At 42.8% G+C, this 21,100-nt stretch overlaps 1 protein-coding gene across 3 annotated transcripts in view; it reads left to right on the top strand.

The window, feature by feature from the left end:
- Positions 1-21,100, top strand: part of mtrr (5-methyltetrahydrofolate-homocysteine methyltransferase reductase) — a 127,607-nt gene that overhangs the window by 62,210 nt on the left and 44,297 nt on the right. For all 3 annotated transcript variants that reach the window (XR_005942571.1, XM_041183475.1, XM_041183474.1), the window contains exons 10-12: positions 10,476-10,518; positions 14,240-14,435; positions 16,605-16,723. Coding sequence is in view for 2 of the 3 variants with exons in the window: in XM_041183475.1 (XP_041039409.1) it covers positions 10,476-10,518; positions 14,240-14,435; positions 16,605-16,723 (358 nt within the window). In the remaining variant the exon portion in view is untranslated. The remainder of the gene's footprint in view (positions 1-10,475; positions 10,519-14,239; positions 14,436-16,604; positions 16,724-21,100) is intronic.

The raw sequence follows: 21,100 nt of genomic DNA, 5'->3' as shown, positions 1-21,100 counted from the left end.
TCCAATATTTTCCTCTTTGTATTTAAAAGTGAGCAACCTCTACCTAATGTGTTAATGACCTCACTGAAACCTACAAAATCCTGAAGGGCTTGATAGGGCGGACACTGAGATTATCCCCACTGATTGGGGAATCTAAAACACAGTGTCAGGATAAGGGGTCGATCATTTAGGACTGAAATGAGGATAAATTTCTTCAGTCAAATGATTGTGAATCTTTGGAATTCTCTACCCAGACGGTTGCGGACCATTGTTGAATATGTTTAAGGCTGGGATATACAGATTTTTGGGGCCTCAGGGATACGAGGAGTGGGTGGGAAAATGGGGTTGAAGCTCAAGGTCAACGATGATCATACTGAATGGTAGAATATGCTCAATGGGCCTTGTGGTCTACTGCTGCTCCTATTTCTTGTGTTCTTAACCTCCTGACAAAACTGGTTAGATGTTAACTGCTATTCCAATTTTAGGCAAGATTTGGGATACACCCTTGCAAGTGTTTTACAAATATTAAGTTTCCCTTTTAAGTTGGGCATAAGCGTAAATCAAAACTGTACAGAATGGCTGTAGTTAAGTGCCCATGAAGAAATCTGCCAGATCCTTTGGTATCCATTTAACTCAGCTGTAAGTGCAACATCTGCAGTGTGTCAAACCATTTTTGATTGCTCTTTTGATCTTTTTAAATTTGTGTTCTATATAAATCAACCCAGGAATTTGTTTTCCTTCATTTCCAATTTTTCAGAAAATGGCTCTGGCGGCCTTCACTTAATTATTGTATGAAAAATCATATTAGGTTAATTTTTTGGTGTGATTTATTGTGATACACTCCTCAGTGTATCAGTCTGTAACACCAGGACTCATTCATTTTCTCATAGAAGACACTGGAGAATGACTAGAAGCAGGAATCCTGGTCAATTGCACATTTCTCCTTTCTTAGTATTCTTTACCCCACAATCATCATAAGATTCAAATAAGGACATCAGGGCATAAGAAGGAGGAGCAGGAGTTCACCATTCAGCCCCTCATGTTATTTCTGCCATTCAATAAACCCACTGCTGATTGATTGTGGCCTCAACTCCACTTTCCTGCCTGCCCCACCTCTCCACCTTACTGCCTCATAACCTTCAACTCCCTTGTCGAACAAAAATCTGTTGAACTTGCCCTTGAATATATTCAATGACCCAGCTTCCATTGCTTTCTTGGATATAGAAAGCCAAAGATTAACAACCCTCTGAGAGAAGAAATTCCTCCTTGTCTCTGTCTTAAAAAGGAGACCACTTATTCTGAAACTGCACCCCCCCCCCCCCCCCCAACAAACCCCTGGTTCTAGATCTGCTCTCCCACAAGGGGCAACATCCTCTCAGCATCCTCCCTGTCAAGCCATCCCAGAATCTTCTGTTTCAATTAGGATCACCTCTCATTCTTCTAAACTCCACTGAGTTTAGACCCAACCTGGTCAGCCTTTCCTCATAACAGAAACTCCTCATCCCAGGAATCAACATAGTGAACCTTTTCTGAACTGCCTCTAATGCAAATATTTCCTTCCTTAATTAAGAAGATCAAAACTGTATGCAGTAGTCCAGGTGTGGTCTCACCATTAGATAACGCAAGCTCCAACAACTCATCGACACCAACACCCATCTAGGACCCTCCACCCCTGCCTGTCCCTCCGTCCCCACCCCATCTTCCAATCCCAGCCCCAGCCGTGTATTCACTATACCCCCTGACCTTCCCCTCTCTGACGCTGAACGTTCAGTGCTTAGCAAAGGACTTAGTTTCATATCCTTACGCCCTCATCTCAATGAATTTTGGGCTCGGCACGATGCTGAGCTCTTCTTCCGCCGTCTTCGTCTCCGGGCTCACTTCTTTGGGCAGGAGTCCTCTCCCCGTTCAATGGATCCTTTTACACACCTCCAAAATTCTCCCTCCACCTGGACCCCTCCCTCTGGATTCTTACCTTCTCTTGATCTTTTCATTGAGAACTGTCAGTGTGACATTAGTCGTCTCAATTTCTCTGCTCCTCTCACCCATTCTAATCTCTCTCTCTCTCTCTCTCTCAACTTACTGCACTCCGTTCTCTCAGGTCCAACCCTGACATTGTCATCAAACTCGCTGACAAGGGTGGTGCTGTTGTTGTCTGGCGCACTGACCTCTACCTCGCAGAGGCTGAGCGTCAACTCGCAGACACTTCCTCCTACCTCTCCCTGGACCATGACCCCACCACTGAACATCAAGCCATTGATTCCAGGACTGTCACTGACCTCATCTCCTCTGGGTATCTTCCTCCCACAGCTTCCAACCTGATAGTCGCCCAACCTTGGACGGCCCGCTTCTACCTCCCACCCAAAATCCACAAACAGAACTGTCCCGGTAGACCGATCGTGTCAGCTTGCTCCTGCCCCACGGAACTCATTTCTTGTTATCTTGACTCCCTTCTCTCTCCCCTTGTCCAGTCCTTTCCCACCTACATCCTTGATTCCTCTGACACCTTACGTCACATCAACAATTTCCAGTTCCCTGGCCCCAACCACTTCCTCTTCACCATGGACGTCCAATCCCTCTACACCTCCATCCCCCACCAGGATAGTCTGAGGGCCCTTAGCTTCTTCCTCGAACAGAGGCCCGAACAATCCCCATCCACCACTACTCTCCTCTGTCTGGCTGAACTTGTTCTCACACTGAACAATTTCTCCTTCAACTCCTCTCACTTCCTCCAAATAAAAGGTGTGGCTATGGGTATCCACATGGGCCCCAGCTATGCCTGTCTCTTTATGGGGTATGTGGAACATTCCTTGTTGCAGTCCTACACCGGCCCCCTTCCACAACTCTTTCTGTGGTACATCGATGATTACTTCGGTGCTGCGTCATGCTCTCGTCGGGACTTGGAAAAATTTTATTAATTTTGCTTCCAATCTCCACCCCTCCATCATTTTCATGTGGTCTATCTCTGACACTTCCCTTCCCTTCCTTGACTTCTCTATCACCAGAGATTGAGACAGACTGTCCACCAATATCCATTACAAGCCTACCGACTCCCACAGCTACCTCGACTACAGCTCCTCACACCCCGCTTCCTGTAAGGACTCCATCCTATTCTCTCAGTTCCTTCGGCTCCGTTGCATCTGTTCCGATGATGCTACATTCAAAAACAGTTCCTCTGACATGTCCTCCTTCTTCCTTAACCGAGGTTTTCCACCCATGATCGTTGACAGGGCCCTCAACCGTGTCTGGCCCATCTCCCGCGCATCCGCCCTCACGCCTTCTCCTCCCTCCCAGAAACATGATAGGGTCCCCCTCGTCCTCACTTATCACCACAGCAGCCTCTGCATTCAAAGGATCATCCTCCGCCATTTCTGCCAACTCCAGCATGATGCCACCACCAAACACATCTTCCCTTCACCCCCCCCGGCAGCATTCCGTAGGGATCGTTCTGTCCGGGACACCCTGGTGCACTCCTCCATCACCCCCTACTCCTCAACTCCCACTTATGGCACCTCCCCATGCCCACGCACAAGATGTAACACCTGCCCCTTCACTTCCTCTCTCCTCACTGTCCAAGGGCCCAAACACGCCTTTCAAGTGAAGCAACATTTCACTTGCATTTCCCCCAACTTAGTCTACTGCATTCGTTGCTCCCAATGCGGTCTCCTCTACATTGGAGAGACCAAACGTAAACTGGGCGACCGCTTTGCAGAAAACCTGCGGTCTGTCCGCAAGAGTGACCCAAATCTCCCTGTCGCTTGCCATTTTAACACTCCACCCTGCTCTCTTGCCCACATGTCTGTCCTTGGCTTGCTGCATTGTTCCAGTGAAGCCCAACGCAAACTGTAGGAACAGCACCTCATCTTCTGACTAGGCACTTCACAGCCTTCCAGACTGAATATTGAATTCAACAACTTTAGGTCTTGAGCTCCCTCCTCCATCCCCACCCCCTTTCTGTTTCTTCCCCCTTCCTTTTGTTTTTTCCAATAATTTATATAGATTTTTCTTTTCCCAGCTATTTCCATTATTTTTAAATCTTTTATGCCCCCCCCCCATCCCCACCAGAGCTATACCTTGAGTGCCCTACCATCCATTCTTAATTAGCACACTCGTTTAGATAATATCACCAACTTCAACACCTCTGTGTTCTTTTGTTCTTTTGTCTGTGACATCTTTTGATGATCTGCTCCTATCACTTCTTGCTTGTCCCTACAACCACAACCGCCCCCCTCCCCCCACCCAACCTTAAACCAGCTTATATTTCACCCCTCCCCTTGGATTCACCTAGTTCTGTTGAAGGGTCATGAGGACTCGAAACGTCAACTCTTTTCTTCTCCGCCGATGCTGCCAGACCTGCTGAGTTTTTCCAGGTTATTCTGTTTTTGTTCTGGTCTCACCATTGCCTTGTACAGTTGTAACAATACTTCTCTACTTTTCTGTTCCATCGCCCTTTCAATAAAGTTCAATATTCCATTTATCTTCCTAATTACTTGCTGTACCTTTTTTTAATTCTTTCACAGATTTGGGTATCTGGCTTGGCCAGTTGCCCTTCCCTAATTGCCCTTGAGAAGGTGATGGTGTGACACCTTCTTGAACTATCACCGTCCTTCTGATGTAGTGACACCCACAGTGCTTTCAGGAAGGGAGCTCCAGGGTTTTGACCCAATGACAATGAAGAAACCCCGATTATAGTTTCAAGTCAGTATGCGTAGGGCTTGGAGGGGAACTTGCAGGTGATGGTGTCCCCATACATCTGCTGCCCTTGTCCTTCGAGGTGGTAGAGGTTGCAGGTTAGTGGTGTAGGTGCTGTAAAAGGAACCTTTGTGAGTCGCTGCAGTGTATCTTGTAGATGGTACACACTGCCATTGTGCATTGGTGTAGAGAGTAAATGTTGAAGGTAGTGGATGGGGTGCCAATCACACAGGTCCTGTATGGTATTGAGCTTCTTGAGTGTTTATTGGAGCTATATGCATCCAGGCAAGTGGAGAGTATTCCATCACACTCCTGACTTGTACCTTGTAGATGGTGGACCAGCTTTGCGGGATCAGGAGATGAGTTACTCACTGCAGAATTCCCAGCCTCTGACCTGCTCTTATGGCCACAGCATTTATATGGCTGCTCCAGTTCAGTTTCTAAACCTACATGCTAACTGTTTGTGATTCATGTATAAGGGCATCCATACCCCTCCATACCACAGCATTGTGTAGTCTCTCTCCATTTAAATAATATTCTGTGTTTCTGTTTTTCCTGCCGAAGTGGACAATCTCATATTTTCCCATATTATACACCATCTGCCAAATGTTTGCCTATTCACTTAACCTATCTGTATCCTTTTTCAGATTCTGTTCTCCTCACAACTTGCTTTCCTACCTCCCTTTGTATTGTCAATAAATTTGACCCTGTCCCTTCATCCAAATCATTAAAATACATGTTAAATAGTTGAGGCCCCAGCACTGATGCTGTGGTTACCCCAACAATTACTGTTTGGCAAACAAAAATGACCCATTTATCTCAACTATCTGTGCCCTACTGGTTAGCCATTCCTCTATTCACACTAATATATCATCCCCAAGACCCTGCGCTCTTATCTTTTGCAGAACCCTTTAATTGGAACCTTATTGATTACCTTTTGGAAATTCAAATACACAACATCTGCTGGTTTCCCTTTATCCACCCTGTTTGTTACAGCTTCAAGGAGCTCTAATAAATTTGTCAAACGTGATTTCCCTTTCTCAAAACCATGTTGACTTTACCTGATTGTATTATGGTTTTCTAAATGTGTTGCTACTACTTCTACTCTGCTACTACTTAATAATTGATTCCAGCATTTTCTAATGATGGATGTTAGGTTAACATATGGTTATCTGCCTTCTGTCTTGCTCCTTTCTTGAATAAGGGAGTTATGTTTGCAGTTTTCCAATTCACTGGAACCTTTGCAGGTCTAGGAAATTTTGCAAAATTACGACCAATGCATCTAATATTTCTGCAACCACTTCTTTTAAGACCTTAGAATGCAGGCCTTTAGCTCCAGGGGACTTGTCAGCCTTTTAGCTCCATTATTTTTCCAAGTGCTATTGCTCTAGTGATGATAATTGTTTTAAGATCCTCCATCCCATTTGCCTCTTGATTTTCTATCCCTCTTAGGATGCTTTTTGTGTCTTCTACTGTGAAGACGAATACACAATCCTTGTTCAAAATCTGCCATTTCCTTGTTTCCCATTATTGATTCCCTAGCCTTGTCCTTGAAGGGACCAATGTTTACTTTAGCTACCCTTTTCCTTTTTGTATACTTGTAGAAGCTCTCACTGTCTGTTTTTATGTTTCTTGTTAGTTTGCTCTCATTATAATTTCTCCCTCATCATTATTTTGTTAGTCATCCTTTGCTGTTTTTTAAAATGTTCCAAACTTTCCGGCCTACCGCTGATCTTCGCAACATTGTTTGCCTTGCCTTTCAGCTTGATACCATCCTTAACTTCCTTAGTTAGCTGCAGATGGTGCATCCTCCTTATGGAGTCTTCTCAGTGGAATGTATCTTTGTTGAGAGTTATGAAATATCTTCTTAAATGTCTGCCACTGCTTATCTGTTGTCTTACCTTTTAATCTATTTTTTCCAGCCTACATTAGCCAACTGTCTTCATACCCTTGTAATTGCCTTTAATTAAGTTTAAGGCACTAGTTTCAGGCCCACGTTACTCACCTTTAAATTGACTGTGAAATTCTCTTTATGATTCTCTTGCCCAGAAGACCCTTTACTATGGGGTCATTAATAAATCTTGTCTCATTACACATAACTAGATCTAAAACAGCCTGTTTCCTGTTTGGCTGTACTGCGTATTGTACTAAGAAGCCGCCCTGAATGTACACCATGAACCCGTCCTTAATAACTTGATACAGGACAGGGAATGAACCCATAACCATATTGGTCTGTATCAACCTTAGCTTAGTGATGACCACTTGGGGGTTGAGAGTGCTCAGATACCAGTCCAAGACTTTAGCACATAATTCAAGCTGACTCTTACACTATGTGGGAATCTGAGGTGCAGTGTTTTGGACACGATGTTAAACTGAGGTCCCATGAAGCATTAGGTGGATGTAAAAAATCCTGTGGCATTATTTGAAGAAGAGCAGAGGAGTTGTCTTGGTCAACATTTATCTCTCAGCCAACATCAGATACTTCATCTTGCTGGTGGTTGTTAGAAGTGGGCAAATTGACTTGATGTTCCCTTACATCAGGCAACTGAAGGGTTGCAAACGTTACACCTGTTTAAAGACCATAAGACTAATAAACCGGGCAAATTCAGGCCAATCTAATTTTCGGGAAGCTTTTAGAGATGGTAATTTGGGACAATATTAATTGACAGATAGGAAAGTATGAGCTTATAAATAAAAGTCAGTGTGGATTTGTTAAAGGCGCGACAAGTTTTACTAACTTGGAAGTAACAAAAAGCTATGATGAGGACAGTTGTAATTGATGTGTGTACGAACTTTCAAAAGCTGTTTGACAAGTACCACAAAACAGCCATAGAGTTAAAGGGACAGTGGCAGCATGGATAGAAATTAACTAAAGGACAGAAATTAGAACATTGGTGAATAGTTCATTGCTCAGAATTAGGGGCAAACTCTCCACTGGTTGGAGTCATACCTGGCGCAAAGGAAGATGGTTGTGGTTGTTGGAGGTCAATCATCCCCATCAAAGGACATCACTGCAGGAGTTTCTCAGGGCAATGTTCTAGGCCCAACCATCTTAGCTGCTTCAGCAATGATCTTCCCTCCATCATAAGGTCAGAAGCAGGGATGTTCGCTGAAGATTGCACAATGTTTAGCAATATTTGTCACTCTTCTGACACTGAAGTATGCTGTGTTCGTGTGCAGCAAGACCTGAACAACATTTAGGCTTGGGCTGGTAGGTGGCAAGTAACATTCATGCCGCACAAGCCCAGGCAATAACCATCTCGAACAAGAGAGAATCTGATAATCTCCCCTTGACATTCAATGGCATTAACATTGTTGAATCCCCCACGAACAACATCCTGGGGAGGTTACCATTGACCAGAAACTGAACTGGACTAGCCAAATAAATACTGTGGCTACAAGAGCAAGTCAGAGGTTAGGACTCCAGCAACAAGTAACTTGCCTCCTGACTCCCCAAAGCCTATTCACCATCTATAAGGCACAAGTCAGGAGTGTGATAGTTAAATTCTCTTGTGGATGATCATTGCCTGGCACGTGTGTGGTGCGAATGTTACTTGTCAGCCCAAGCCTGGATATAGTCCAGGTCCTGCTGCATTTGGACATAGACTGCTTCAGTATTTGAGGAGTTGCATTTGGTGATGAACATTGTGCAATCATCAGCAAACATCCCCACTTCTGACCTTCTGATGGAGGGACTAGGTTTGCTGTTGTTGTTTGAATGTCTTTGTGATCTTCAACTGTTGGAATTTATGCACAATTATCCAAGAACATTGTGGGAATTAAAATCCACCTTAATTATGGTTCGGGAAAAAACTTTGAGACCGTATTTATGTTACCTTATTTCTGAAAATACCTGTAGGGCTGTTCACTCACAATTTCTGAAGCATGCTTTTAATTTTGGCAGTGGGTATTTTGACTTGGCTTTTATTTGGAATTATTTATGTATTAATATTTATAAATGGTACATAAAATAAAAACTTGCTTTTTAAAGAGTAAAACATCCAAGGTGTTTCCTATGATCATTATCAAATAAAATTCCTTACCTAACCACATAAGGGGAGAGTAGGGGAGGTGACCAAAAGCTTGCTCAAAAAGTTACATTTTTAAGGAGCATATTGAAAATGGAGAGAGAGAGAAAGATCCAGGGAAGGAATTCCAGACCTTAGGGTCTTGACAGCTGAAGGCATAGCTGGAAGAATGAACATGAAGGATATTTATGTAAGAAATACACAATTCTGAATTGAGGAAAGGCAGAGATCTCAGAGGTTGTAGGGCAGGGAAGTTTACAGAGGTAGGAAAGTGCAAGGTAATATTCTCCATTCTCCAACTCACCCAAAGTACATGATCCTATAAGTAATCCTCACCTGCTCATTTAAAAAAAACCCTGAAAAAGTAAGTACATTTGCAAAGGTGAAATCCATTTTCTACTAAACTGGAAGATTATGTCCCAAGTTGAACTTTCCCCATACTGTCTATTTTAATTTAAAAAAAAAACAGATGTTGGGTGTTTTGAGCAACTGACTTTTTGCCCCCCTCAGTGTGAACAATTACTTCTTTTTTGTACGTTTTGAAAATAATCACTTCCTTAGTATAAAATATTGCAGGAGCAATAAGTTGTTTCTTAGTAACTATATCAATTATTGGGCACTTTGGAGAGCTGTAGGTTGTTTTGATGAGGGCTGATCTCATTAGCTTTGGTTAGTTCTTTGCTGAGTGCTAAACCCATCTAACCAATGTTTTATTTAATATTTTCATGATTATTTTGTTCCAGCATATGAAGGAAATATTTGTGTATTTTTAGAAATGTATGTTGAATTTATAAAAGTTCATAATTTGGTCAATAACAATCATGTTATAGTTATATAGTTTATAAATGACAATCAAGTGCAGTATGATGGTAGTTTTCTTTGAATAAAGTTGAATGTTACTGAGATCAAATTTTCATTTAGTTGGTAATCTGACAGGGCATTTGCATTGGAACAATGAGATATTTCTGTCCTTTCCAAGTTATTTCTTAAATTTGCACACTCAATGGCTAATGAAATTTGCCATTTGCGAGTAAGATATGACCAGAGCACCTCATGATCAGTCTTATTACATCCTCACTAATTCATGCGCTAAATCTCCCTCAACTGTTAATTGTGAGGAATGACATTGACACTCCGGGACTTTTGTGTTGGTAAATAATTCATGGTTTAAGAAAGTCTTTCTTCCCACCTCCCCAAACTATGCTTTTAACCAACCCTTCATCCATTCCTTCTCAGTTACTAGTTTTTATGTCACTCCCCTGTACATCTAGTTGCACTGCTACAAGGCCCTTCCCCCGCTACCCCCGGCTGGAGTTTTCTGTTTGCAAGTGTATTGAAAATACATCTGTTTTAATTATGAAGGTTGCAGTTGCAGCCTAAGTGTAAGATGAGGTTTAATTGGTTCAGAGCATGAGGATCGTTATATTTCAGTTTCAGCAGATTTCCTGTTTAAGACAGTTGATCCCAATAATGCTTTGGCCATGAAATACAATGAACGCAAAGTTTCAGTTTGGTTGCACAGTTTTAATGTTTTTTTTATATATACTTAAAAGCTTTATTTGATAACGTGGTTAATTTGCTATTTTTCAAGATAATCCATGATTTGACTTGCTTGAGGCTTCACACTAACAAATGGCCAAAACTGCAGTTTACAACAAAAATACGCCGTTAAAGCCAGTTTTTATATTAATTTGCTTACAAGTATAACACAAAAAGATCAAACTTATACTACGTTTTCCCAATCATAGCTTGTATTTTCTAAAATCTCTTCTCTTTCAGAACATTTACCAAAACTGCAAGTTAGATCCTATTCAGCGGCAAGGTAATATTTTATATTGTATTTGTTGAAGGAGCTGAGACGTTATAAAGGAGGAAATGGCAGAGGTTTTGAACAAGTATTTTGTATCTGTCTCATAGTAGAAGACACAAAAACCATCCCAAGAATAGTAGAAAATCGCGAGGCAAAAGAGAGAGAGGAACTTGGAACAGTCGTTATCACTAGAGAAAAAGTAATGTGAATATTGATGGGGCTTGTTTTCATTTGCTCATGTGTGCGTCACTGGTGGGGCCAACATTTATTGCCCATCCCTAATTGCCCTTGTTCAGAGGTCATTTAAGAGTCAACAAAACTGCTGTGGGTCGGGTGTCGCATGTAGGCCAGACCAGGTAAGGACAGCTAAAGGACATTAGTGAACCAGATGGATTGTTTCATGGTCATCATTAGACAGTTTAATTAATTTATTTTTATTGAAGTTAAATTTCATCATCTGCCATGGTGGGATTCAAACCCAGGTCCCCAGAGCATTACTCTGGGTCTCTGGATTACTAGTCCAGCAACAATACCACTATGCCATCACCTCCCCCATAAGGTGAATAAGCCCCCTGATGGCCTGCATTCTACCTAGGGTCTAAAAGAAGTGGCTGTAGAGATAGATGCATTGGTTATTATTTTCCCAAATTCCCTATATCCTGGAAAGGTCACAGTGGAATGGAAAACTGCAAATGTAACACTTCTATTCAAGAAAGGAGGGAGACAGAAAGCAGGAAACTATAGGCCAGCTAACACCTGTACTTGCTTAAAACCTGTTCCATCTCTAACCTTTTCCAGTTCTGACATTAGGTAAACAACCCAAAATGTTAACTCTTTCTCTCTCCACAGCTGCTGCCTGGCCTGCTGAACACTTCTAGCATCTTCCATTTTTATTCCAGATTTCCCACATCTTCAGTAATTTGAGGTTATGCTTCAGTTGTACAGGGCACTGGTGAGACCACATCTGGAGTACTGTGTACAACATTGGTCTCCTTATTTAAGGAAAGATGTAAATGCATTGAAGCAGTTCAGAGAAGGTTTACTAGGCTAATACCAGGAATGGGCAGGTTGTCTTATGAGGAAAAGTTGGACTGGCTAGGCTTGTATCCATTGGAGTTTAGAAGAGTTAAGAGGTGGCCTGATTGAAACCTTTTAGAACCTGAGGGGTTTGTTATTCAAGAATCAGGACTCTCATGTGCATGGTTTTACTTTTCCACAAACAACAATATGATAATGCAAAAATCCATTATTAAAAAGGCAATAGTAGGACATTTATAAAATCATGAAACAATCAGGAAGAGTCAATGTGTTTTTATGAAAGTGAAATCACATTTGACAAAGAGTTCTTCAAGGATGAAACAAGTAGGGTGGATAAAGAGGAGCAAGCAGATGTAGTGTATTTGGATTTCCCAAAGGCCCCATAAAAGTTTACTACACTAGTTAAGAGCTTATGGTGTTAGTGGTGATATATTAGCATGGATAGACGACTGGCTAATTAACAGGAAACAGAGTCTGGCTAAATGGGTCATTTTCAGGTTGCCAAACTGTGACTAGTGGAGTGCCACAGAGATCAGTGCTGGGACCTCAACTACTTAATATCTATTTTATTGACCTGGATGAGTGACCGATTGCATTGTAGCCAGATTTGCTGCCAGTACAAAGTTAGGTAGGAAAGCAAGTTGTGAGAATGACACAAAGAGAATACAAAGGGATATAGATAGGTTGAGTGAGTGGGCAAAAATTTGGAGGATGGAGTTTAATATGGGAAAATGTAAACTTGTCCATTTTGGCAGGAAAAATAGAAAAACAGAATATTATTTATTTGGCGAAAGACTGCAGAATGCAGGTATCAAGAACATGTTTCATAATCTGTTTTGATATTCTGGATGGACTGGAGAAAATAATGACCAGAAGAAGGAGTTGTGTTGTCTGTCAGAAACAAAATCAAAGTGAATGGAATTTGAAGAGAACCAAGCCCCGATACAAGCAATTACGAGCGATGAGGACATTAATGAATTGGTGTCATTGAGTAGGGGAGACTATGAGGGTATGGAACACACAATCAGTTGCCCCTTTACTGGATGAGTTCACAAAGGCAATCACAACTATGCAGAACTTCAAAGCCACTGCCTAGGACTAAGGATCCTTTTGGATCATAACATGCAATGAGAAAACATCAAAGGTTATTACGGAAACTAAAAGTGCATGGTGTAGGGGGTAACATATTAGCATGGAAAGAAGATTGGCTGGCTGGCAGAAAACAGTATGCATAAATGGGTCTTTTTCGGTATGGCAGGGTGTGACAAGTGGAGTCCCACAGGGGCCTGTACTAGGACCTCAACTTTTCACAGTTTACATCAATGACTTAGATGAGGGGTGTGAAGACATGGTAGCTAAATTTGCAGATGACACGAAGATAGGTGGGAGAGTAGGTTGTGAAGAGGACATGAGGTTGCAGATGGATATGGTTAGATTGAGTAAGTGGGCAAAGATATGGCAAATAAAGTTTAATATGGGAAAATATGGAGTTGTTCACCTTGGTAGGAAGAACAAAAAAGCAGAGTATTACGTAAATGGAGAACGGCTGTATAATTCTGAGGTACAGAGGGATCTAGGTGTTCTAGTGCATGAGTCACAAAAAGTTAGCATGTAGGTACAGCAAGTAATTAAGAAGGCTAATGGAATGCTATCCTTTACTACGAGAGGGATTGAACATGAAAGTAAGGATGTTATGCTTCAGTTCTACAGGACATTGGTGAGACCGCACTCGAATACTGTGTACAGTTTTGGTCTCCTTATTTAAGGAATGATATAAATGCATTGGAGGCGTTTCAGAGGAGGCTCACTAGATTGATACCTGGAATGAGTGGGTTGTCCTATGAGGAAAGGTTGGATGGACTGGACTTGTTTCCACTGGCGTTTGGAAGTGTGAGGGGTGATTTAATTGAAATATACAAGGTCCTGAATGGCCTTGACAAGATGGACGTCAAAAGGATGTTTCCTCTTGTGGGTGAGTCCAGAACTAGGGGGCACTGTTTTAAAATTAGGGTACGCCGTTTTAGGACAGAGATGAGGAAATTTTTTTTCTGAGGGTTGTGTGACTTTGGAACTCTCTGCCTCAGAAGGTGGTGGAAATAGGGTCATTGAATATTTTTAAGGCAGAGGTAGATAGATTCTTGTTAGGCAAGGGAATCAAAGGTTAAGAGGGTTAGATGGCAATGTGGAAATCGAAACACAAGATGATCAGCCATGATCTTATTGAATGGTGGAGTAGGCTCGAGGGGCTGAATTGTCTATTCCTGTTCCTATTTCTTATGTTCTTAACAGCATGAGCAGTATGATACAATCTACCCTGTTTTCTATTCAGTTAAAATTGGTATTTTCTTAATTTTTTTAAAGCAGCAAGTCACCAAATCACGCTGCAGTGAATATCATGATATAACAATTTTTTACGTCATTCCTTGAGGAGGTTCATTATAGTGAAGTTTAATGGATCTTGCCTCCTTGGCCTAAGTGAATAAATGTTTAAGTGGAAAATGAATAATTAGCAAAATGAGGCAAGATGATAAGTATTGTATGATAAATAGTCATTTGGTAGTATTGAACTTGAGTGTTGATGGGAAAAAAAGACATTTTCCGACAAAAAATGTATTTTTCAACAATATTGTGTGATTGTGGGCATGAACAAATACTATTGATCTTATTAAAATTTATTTTTAAAATTTCTTTACAGTTCGTCTGACTATTATCCTGGTAAACTTCATTTTGTTTTCAATGTTGTTGAATTCCCATCCTCCCCTGAGAAGCCTGTTGCCCGGAGAGGTGTATGCACAGGTTGGCTGGCAGAACAAGTTACACCAATACTTCACAGCTATGAAAGCATAGCTACAGTTGGTGACTGCATGTCAAATGGGTTTCCGCTTCCACAGGTATGTGCTGTGTGATAAAACTTTATAAAAGTGAAGCCATACCTCAGTTGCACTGTATTCAGACTCAGTTTAACAGTGGTGTACTTGTAGACTAGATTTCCCCTTAGAACCTTGAAATAAGATTGCAGCCCTTCTCTTGTACCCGGCCTTATCTTTAGTTTGGGATGTGGCTTGCAACCAGCAGAGTACTACTTTAGATCGGCAGGTGTCCTGAAGTTGGGTTTGAGGTGGTAATATAGTTGGGACAGTGATGAAAGTGGGGAGCCAAGATTCAAGAGTGCATGTTTCATGATTATTGTTCTATGTCAATTGAATTTTGTTGTGATTGACTTCAATCATTAGCATTTATGTAGCTGTCAGCCTCCGTTACTTAAGCAGCAAATTCTCTGGGCTGCGTTTCGCACACCTTAGTTGTGCGGGGGTGGGTGCGGTTTGTGGGTGAGGGGGTGCGGAACGTAAAGCCCAGAGGAGTTTTCCCTCTACACACACACCCCGACCGGTTTGAAATTATACAGGGAGTGGGGATACACCAATGGCCTGCCTGCCCTTAGGCATGTTAGGGCCATTAAATGGATTAATGGCCACTAATGACCTCAACCTGCCCTCTTTGGTATTTCGCTTGCAACGAGGGGAGGTCCATGTGGGAAATCTGCCAGCTTTAGCTGTGCAGGCTAGTATTGGACAAGCTGGGGGGAGCGGTATTTCCTTTGGGGGCCCCCTCAGCCCATCAGAGGCATCCCCCATTAACCTTCCCCCCCCCCCCACCCCCCACAAGCCTATTAAATCAATGCCAACATTCATCCCAACTGAGCCTTTTGGCATGACCCCTGACCATGAACTTCAGTGTTGGTCTGGACTCCTCAGCAGTGGTGACTGCTTGTAGTTACAGCAGTGGCTCCCTGTGGCACTGCTGGAACTAGAGAGCCAATTAGATTGGTCAACAGCTCTTGAAGGTGGGACTTCCTCCTAAGAGAGGGGCAGAAGTTGCACCTTAAAAAAATTAATATTGCCCCTAGCGTTAAATTGCCGCAGGCCGGCTGTCAGAATAGTGGAAGGCCCCCCCTCCCCACCAACCATGCCGACATTTTAGTGGGGGTGGGGCTGGCGTGGGCTGGGCAAGGTGGGGGCATTGACAGGGACCTGGGCGCCCCATAAAATCCAGGCATATATGATATACTATTGCCAATTGTTATACATCTTAGATTACTCGCCTATCTCTGCAGCAACATGTTGCAGTGGATTTATTACTGAACGTTGAGTAACCCAAAAATAAGTTACTTCCAAAAAATTGCACTGCATGTTTAACTTATTTTGTTAATATTCTGGGGTAATGTACTGTAACAGAGATTTGAACCTAGGAATACCTAATGCTGATGGAACCATAACACTATGCAAAGTCAACACATTCAAGAAAAGATTTAAATAGGACAAACATGCTGGGCTAGATTTTCATTCCAGAGCTCTGATCCTGATGCTTGGCTGAAATCGGGGTCCAGAAATAAGAACTAACAGTAGTGGGACCCTGGAAATGATTTTCCTGGAGCTGGCTGCCTTCAGGAACCCCATGCAATTAAGAATGGTGGGCAGGCTCCTGAGACTGGAGAGCCAATAGGAGGCCCTCCAGTACTCGAAGAATGGCAGCCCCACCATCAGGGATTGGAACTTGCAATGTAGGCAGGAGAAAGGGAGGGCATGTCAAGATAGAGACACCCTCTGAAGACTTCTTAAAAAGGTAAAATTAAAAGTGACCGCTGTTGCCAGACCATTATTGTGTAGGAGAAATAGTTCCTGAGATTTGATGCTGGGAAGCGGCCTCCACTCATTGGTTGGGATCCACCCCAGCGGGGAATCAGCCCTGACTGCTGATTGGAAAATTCCAGTTGGTATCTGCACCAAGGCCTTGATAGCCTCTTTAAGGGGCATAATTGGCTACCCTCCACTCCATCCAGTCTCTTCAGTAATGGCACCAAGATAGGAACCTGCCAGCAAACCGACATGCTGACAGGCAGGAAGAAATTGAGGGTCGCCTGTCTCTGTTCCCATCTCCCCACTCCTTCCAAAATCCGGCCCACTGTTTTTGAAAGAATTTTTTGTGAAAAAAAATCTTGTTACTTAAAATTCTGGAATTGAACTTGATGATCTTAACTATTGATACATTTTCTTCTGCAGATTTCTATTTTCAGCCGGCAAAACACGTTATTCCGTCTACCTGCAGATGCTGCAGCTCCTATTATCATGGTGGGTCCTGGAACTGGCATCGCTCCCTTCATAGGTTTCCTACAGCACCGGTATGTGACCTGCTCTTAATGTCAGTACTAATTCTGAAACCTTTAAAAACAAAGTGTATATTTAAGTATATTTTTGATTGAATTTTAGAGATTGATACTTTAAGGTGAAGGAGAGACCCAGGGTTGTTTTTCTTTTGCTTAAAAAAGTCAGTCTGCTATGGTGTTGCATACAGAAAGCAGTAATTGGATCTAGAAGAGTTAGAGGATGGAGGTTAAGTAGGCTAACATTGGCTGGGCAGGGGAAGGAGAGAGGTAGGAGACAAAGGTAGAGGGGCACAGGAAAAGGTGGGAAAAGGAGTTGGATGGGGTATGGGGACAAGGATAGCAAAGGCAGCAAAACTATCTTAGTGGAAGAATAGGGACGACTGCAAAGATATCTCAGTGGTATGAAGGAGCAAAGCATTCAGCAGGGAGGAGAGAATGAGTAAATAATCCTTTGTTTGCATTTCAAATGTCTGCGCATCTGCCAGTTGATGCCATCCTTCCATCCTTTAGTTGTCCCAGCAGAAATGCAATGAACATTGTCAGTAGCTGCAGCAAATGGGAGGATAGTGATGGGGTTTGGGCGGGTTGGGGAGTTACTGCTGGCAAAGCTGGAATGAGAGAGAGAGAGAGGGAAAGTAAAAACGAAAACATTAAGAGAAAGTAAGTGAAAATAGTTCATATGCCAGAAGACAATGCTCACTGTTATTATGGAAGCATTGAATTGCACAGCATAGATGGACGTTCAGTCCATTGTGCTCTGCTGACTTAGAGCCACCTAATTGGTCCCACTTCCCTGCTGATAGCCCTGTGATTTTTTTTTCCCCCTTCAAGTATTATCCCATTTCTTTTTGAAAGTTTTTGAATTTGCTTATATTGTCCTTTTCAGGCATTCCAGAGCGTGATCCTGTGTGCGCATAAAAAATTTTCCTCGGCTCCCCTTTTGGGGAGAATATGACCAGAATCCTGATGACCTTTTGTAATGCGAAGACTTTGCCTGTTTGGAAAGCACGATAGTTTGTTGTTCAAATTCTGTTGCGGCTTATTTTCCTTATGTAGTTTGATGATAAGAGTCCACTATGAAATATGCTGTTTTACGACTCAATTAGGCGTTAGAAATTGCATCTTGCAATGAAATAATGAAATGAGATAAATGCAGATAGAAGTTCATAAATATTAATTGTACACCAGTGGCCTGTCTCTCTCCCCTGTGGCATTTCCTGTGGTGATATTATCAGACTTTAGTGGACGTTTCAAGCAGCTGCACTGTCTTGCATAGTATTGAAGAGCAACAGATTTGAAGAGCTTTGATCTCAACTTCTATTTTACTCCGAAGCCCAGTGTTTTACTGTTTCATTTAGTGGGAGGGAGATAGGGTTTTGCAGTATTGTACAAAAATTTTAGTATTTAGTTCATCATAAATAGCTAATGGGCCACTTTCAAATTCAGGCATTGTGTAGTATTGGTATTCAGATTTTATTCAATTGTATTTCTCTACCAATATATCTGATATTGTGTATTGAGAAATTCTCTTAATATATATAAGCAGTCTCAGAGACCTGTTTCAAGGGGTACTCATTTCACTTTAAGGAAAAACTAAAAGTCATGAGGACTAGTGTTCATCCAGGTGCCAAATCTAAGCATTCTCTCAAATTAGATTTTTTTTATCATTCACGGGATGTGGGCTTTGTTGGTTGGGCATTTATTGCCCATCCCTATTTGTCCTCGAGAAGGTGATGGTGAGCTGCCTTGAACTGCTGCTGTCCATGTGGTGTAGATACACCCACCGTGCTGTTACAGAGGGAGTTCTAGGATTTTGACCCAGTGACAGTGAAGGAACAGTGATAAATTTCCAAGTCAGGATGGTGAGTGACTTGGAGGGGAAATTCTAGGTGATGGTGTACCCATCTATCTGCTGCCTTAGTCCTTCTAGATGGTAGTGGTTGTGGGTTTGGAAGGTGCAATCACAGAATTACACAGTGCAGAAGAGGCCCTTCAGCCCATCGAGTCTGCACCGACACGTGAGAAACACCTGACCTACCTACTTACCTAATCCCATTTACCAGCACTTGGCCCATAGCCTTGAATGTTATGACGTACCAAGTGCTCATCCAGGTACTTATTAAAGGATGTGAGGCAACCCGCCTCCACCACCTTCCCAGGCAGCGCATTCCAGACTGTCACCACCCTCTGGGTAAAAAAGTTTTTCCTCACATCTCCCCCCCCACCTTGAACTTATGTTTGCTTGTGACTGACCCCTCAACTAAGGGGAACAGTTGCTCCCTTTCCACCCTGTCCATGCCTCTTATAATCTTGTACACCTTGATCAGGTTGCCCCTCAGTCTTCTTTGCTCCTAACAAAAACAACCCAAGTCAGTCTAACCTTTCTTCATAACTTAAATGTTTCATCCCAGGCAACATCCTGCTGAATTTCCTCTGCACTCCCTCCAGTCCAATCACATCCTTCCTATAATGTGGCGACCAGAACTGCACACACTACTCCAGCTGTGGCCTCACTAAGGTTCTATACAACTCCAACATGACCTCCCTACTTTTGTAACCTATGCCTCAATTGATAAAGGCAAGTGTCCTATATGCCTTTTTCACCACCCCACTAATATGCCCCTCCACCTTCAGAGATCTGTGGACACATACGCCAATGTCCCTTTGTTCCTCAGAACTTCCTAGTGTCATGCCGTTCATTGAATACTTCCTTGTCAAATTACTCCTTCCAAAGTGTATCACCTCACACTTTTCAGGGTTAAATTTCCATCTGCCACTTATCTGCCCATTTGACCATCCCGCCTGTATCTTCCTGTAGCACAAGGCACTCAACCTCACTGTTAACCACCTGGCCAGTCTTTGTGTCATCCGCAAACTTACTAATCCTACCCCCCACATAGGTGACTATGTCATTTATATAACTGACAAATAATAGGGGACCCAGCACAGATCCCTGTGGTACACCACTGGACACTGGCTTCCAGTCGCTAAAGCATCCTTCTGTCATCACCTCTGTGTCCTATAACTAAGCCAATTTTGAATCCACTTTATCAAATTACCTTGTATCCCATGTGCATTTGCCTTCTTTATAAGTCTCCTACGTAAGACCTTGTCAAAGGCTTTGCTGAAATCCATATAAACTACATCAACTGCACTACCCTCATCTACACACCTGGTCACCTCCTCAAAATATTCACTCAAATTTTTTAGGCATTACCTCCCTCTGACAAAGCCATGCTGACTATCCCTGATCAAACCTTGCCTCTCCAAGTGGAGATAGGTTCTCTCCTTCAGAATTTTCTCCAATAGTTTCCCTACCACTGACATGAGACTCACTGGCCTGTAGTTCCCTGGCTTATCTCTACAACCCTTCTTAAATAACGGAACCACATGAGCTGTTCTCCAGTCCTCTGGCACCTCCCCCATGGCCAGAGAGGGTTTAAAAATTTGGGTCAGAGTCCCTGTGATCTCCTCCCTTTCTTCCCTCAGCAGTCTGGGACACAAATCATCCAGATCTGGAGATTTGTCCACTTTTAAGCCTGCCAACACCTCCAATACCTTGTCACTCCCAATATCAATTTGCTCAAGAACCTCGCAGTCTCTCTCCTCACGTTCAATACCATCATCCTCTTTCTCTTGGGTGAAGATGGATGCAAAGTATTCGTTCAACACTCTAGCGATATCCTCTGGCTCCACTCATAGATTGCCCCCTTGGTCCCTTATGGGCCCTTCTCTTTCCCTGGTTATCCTCTTCCCATTGATATACTTATGGAATATCTTGGGATTTTCCCTACTTTTACCAGCCAGAGCTTTCTCATATCCCTTCTTTGCTCTCCTAATTTCTTTCTTAAGCCCCACCCTGCACTTTCTGTACTCCACTAATGCCTCCGCTGATTTGCTTCCCTTGTACCTGCTGAAAGCCTCTCTTTTCCTTCTCATCGTAATCTGAATATCTCTGGTCATCCATGGTTCTCTGGGCTTGTTACTCCTTCCGATCACCCTAGAGGGAACATGTTGAGCCTGTATCCTCCCCATTTCCTTTTTTAACCCCCCCCCCCCCACCCCCCCCCCCCCCCCCCCCACCACTGCTCCTCTGTAGATTTCCCCACAAGTAGCTGTTCCCAGTCTACCTTGGCCAGTTCCTGCCTTTTTTACTAAAATCTGCTCTCCTGCAGTCCAAAACATTTTTTTGCAACTTGTCTATTTCTTTGTCTATAACAAACTGAAGCTGTACCATGTTGTGGTCGCTATCGCTAAAATGCTCCCCCACCACCACCTCAGCCACCTGTCCGGCTTCATTCCCCAGAATTAGGTCCAGCAGTGCGCCGTTCCTTGTTGAACCCTCTACATATTGACCTAAAAAGTTCTCCTGTACACATTTCAAGAAATCCA

The sequence above is a fragment of the Carcharodon carcharias genome, chromosome 3 (assembly GCF_017639515.1).
Source record: "Carcharodon carcharias isolate sCarCar2 chromosome 3, sCarCar2.pri, whole genome shotgun sequence".
NCBI lineage: Eukaryota > Metazoa > Chordata > Chondrichthyes > Lamniformes > Lamnidae > Carcharodon > Carcharodon carcharias.
Note: the sequence above shows the minus strand (reverse complement) of the source record. Positions and strands in the feature narration are given on the sequence as shown.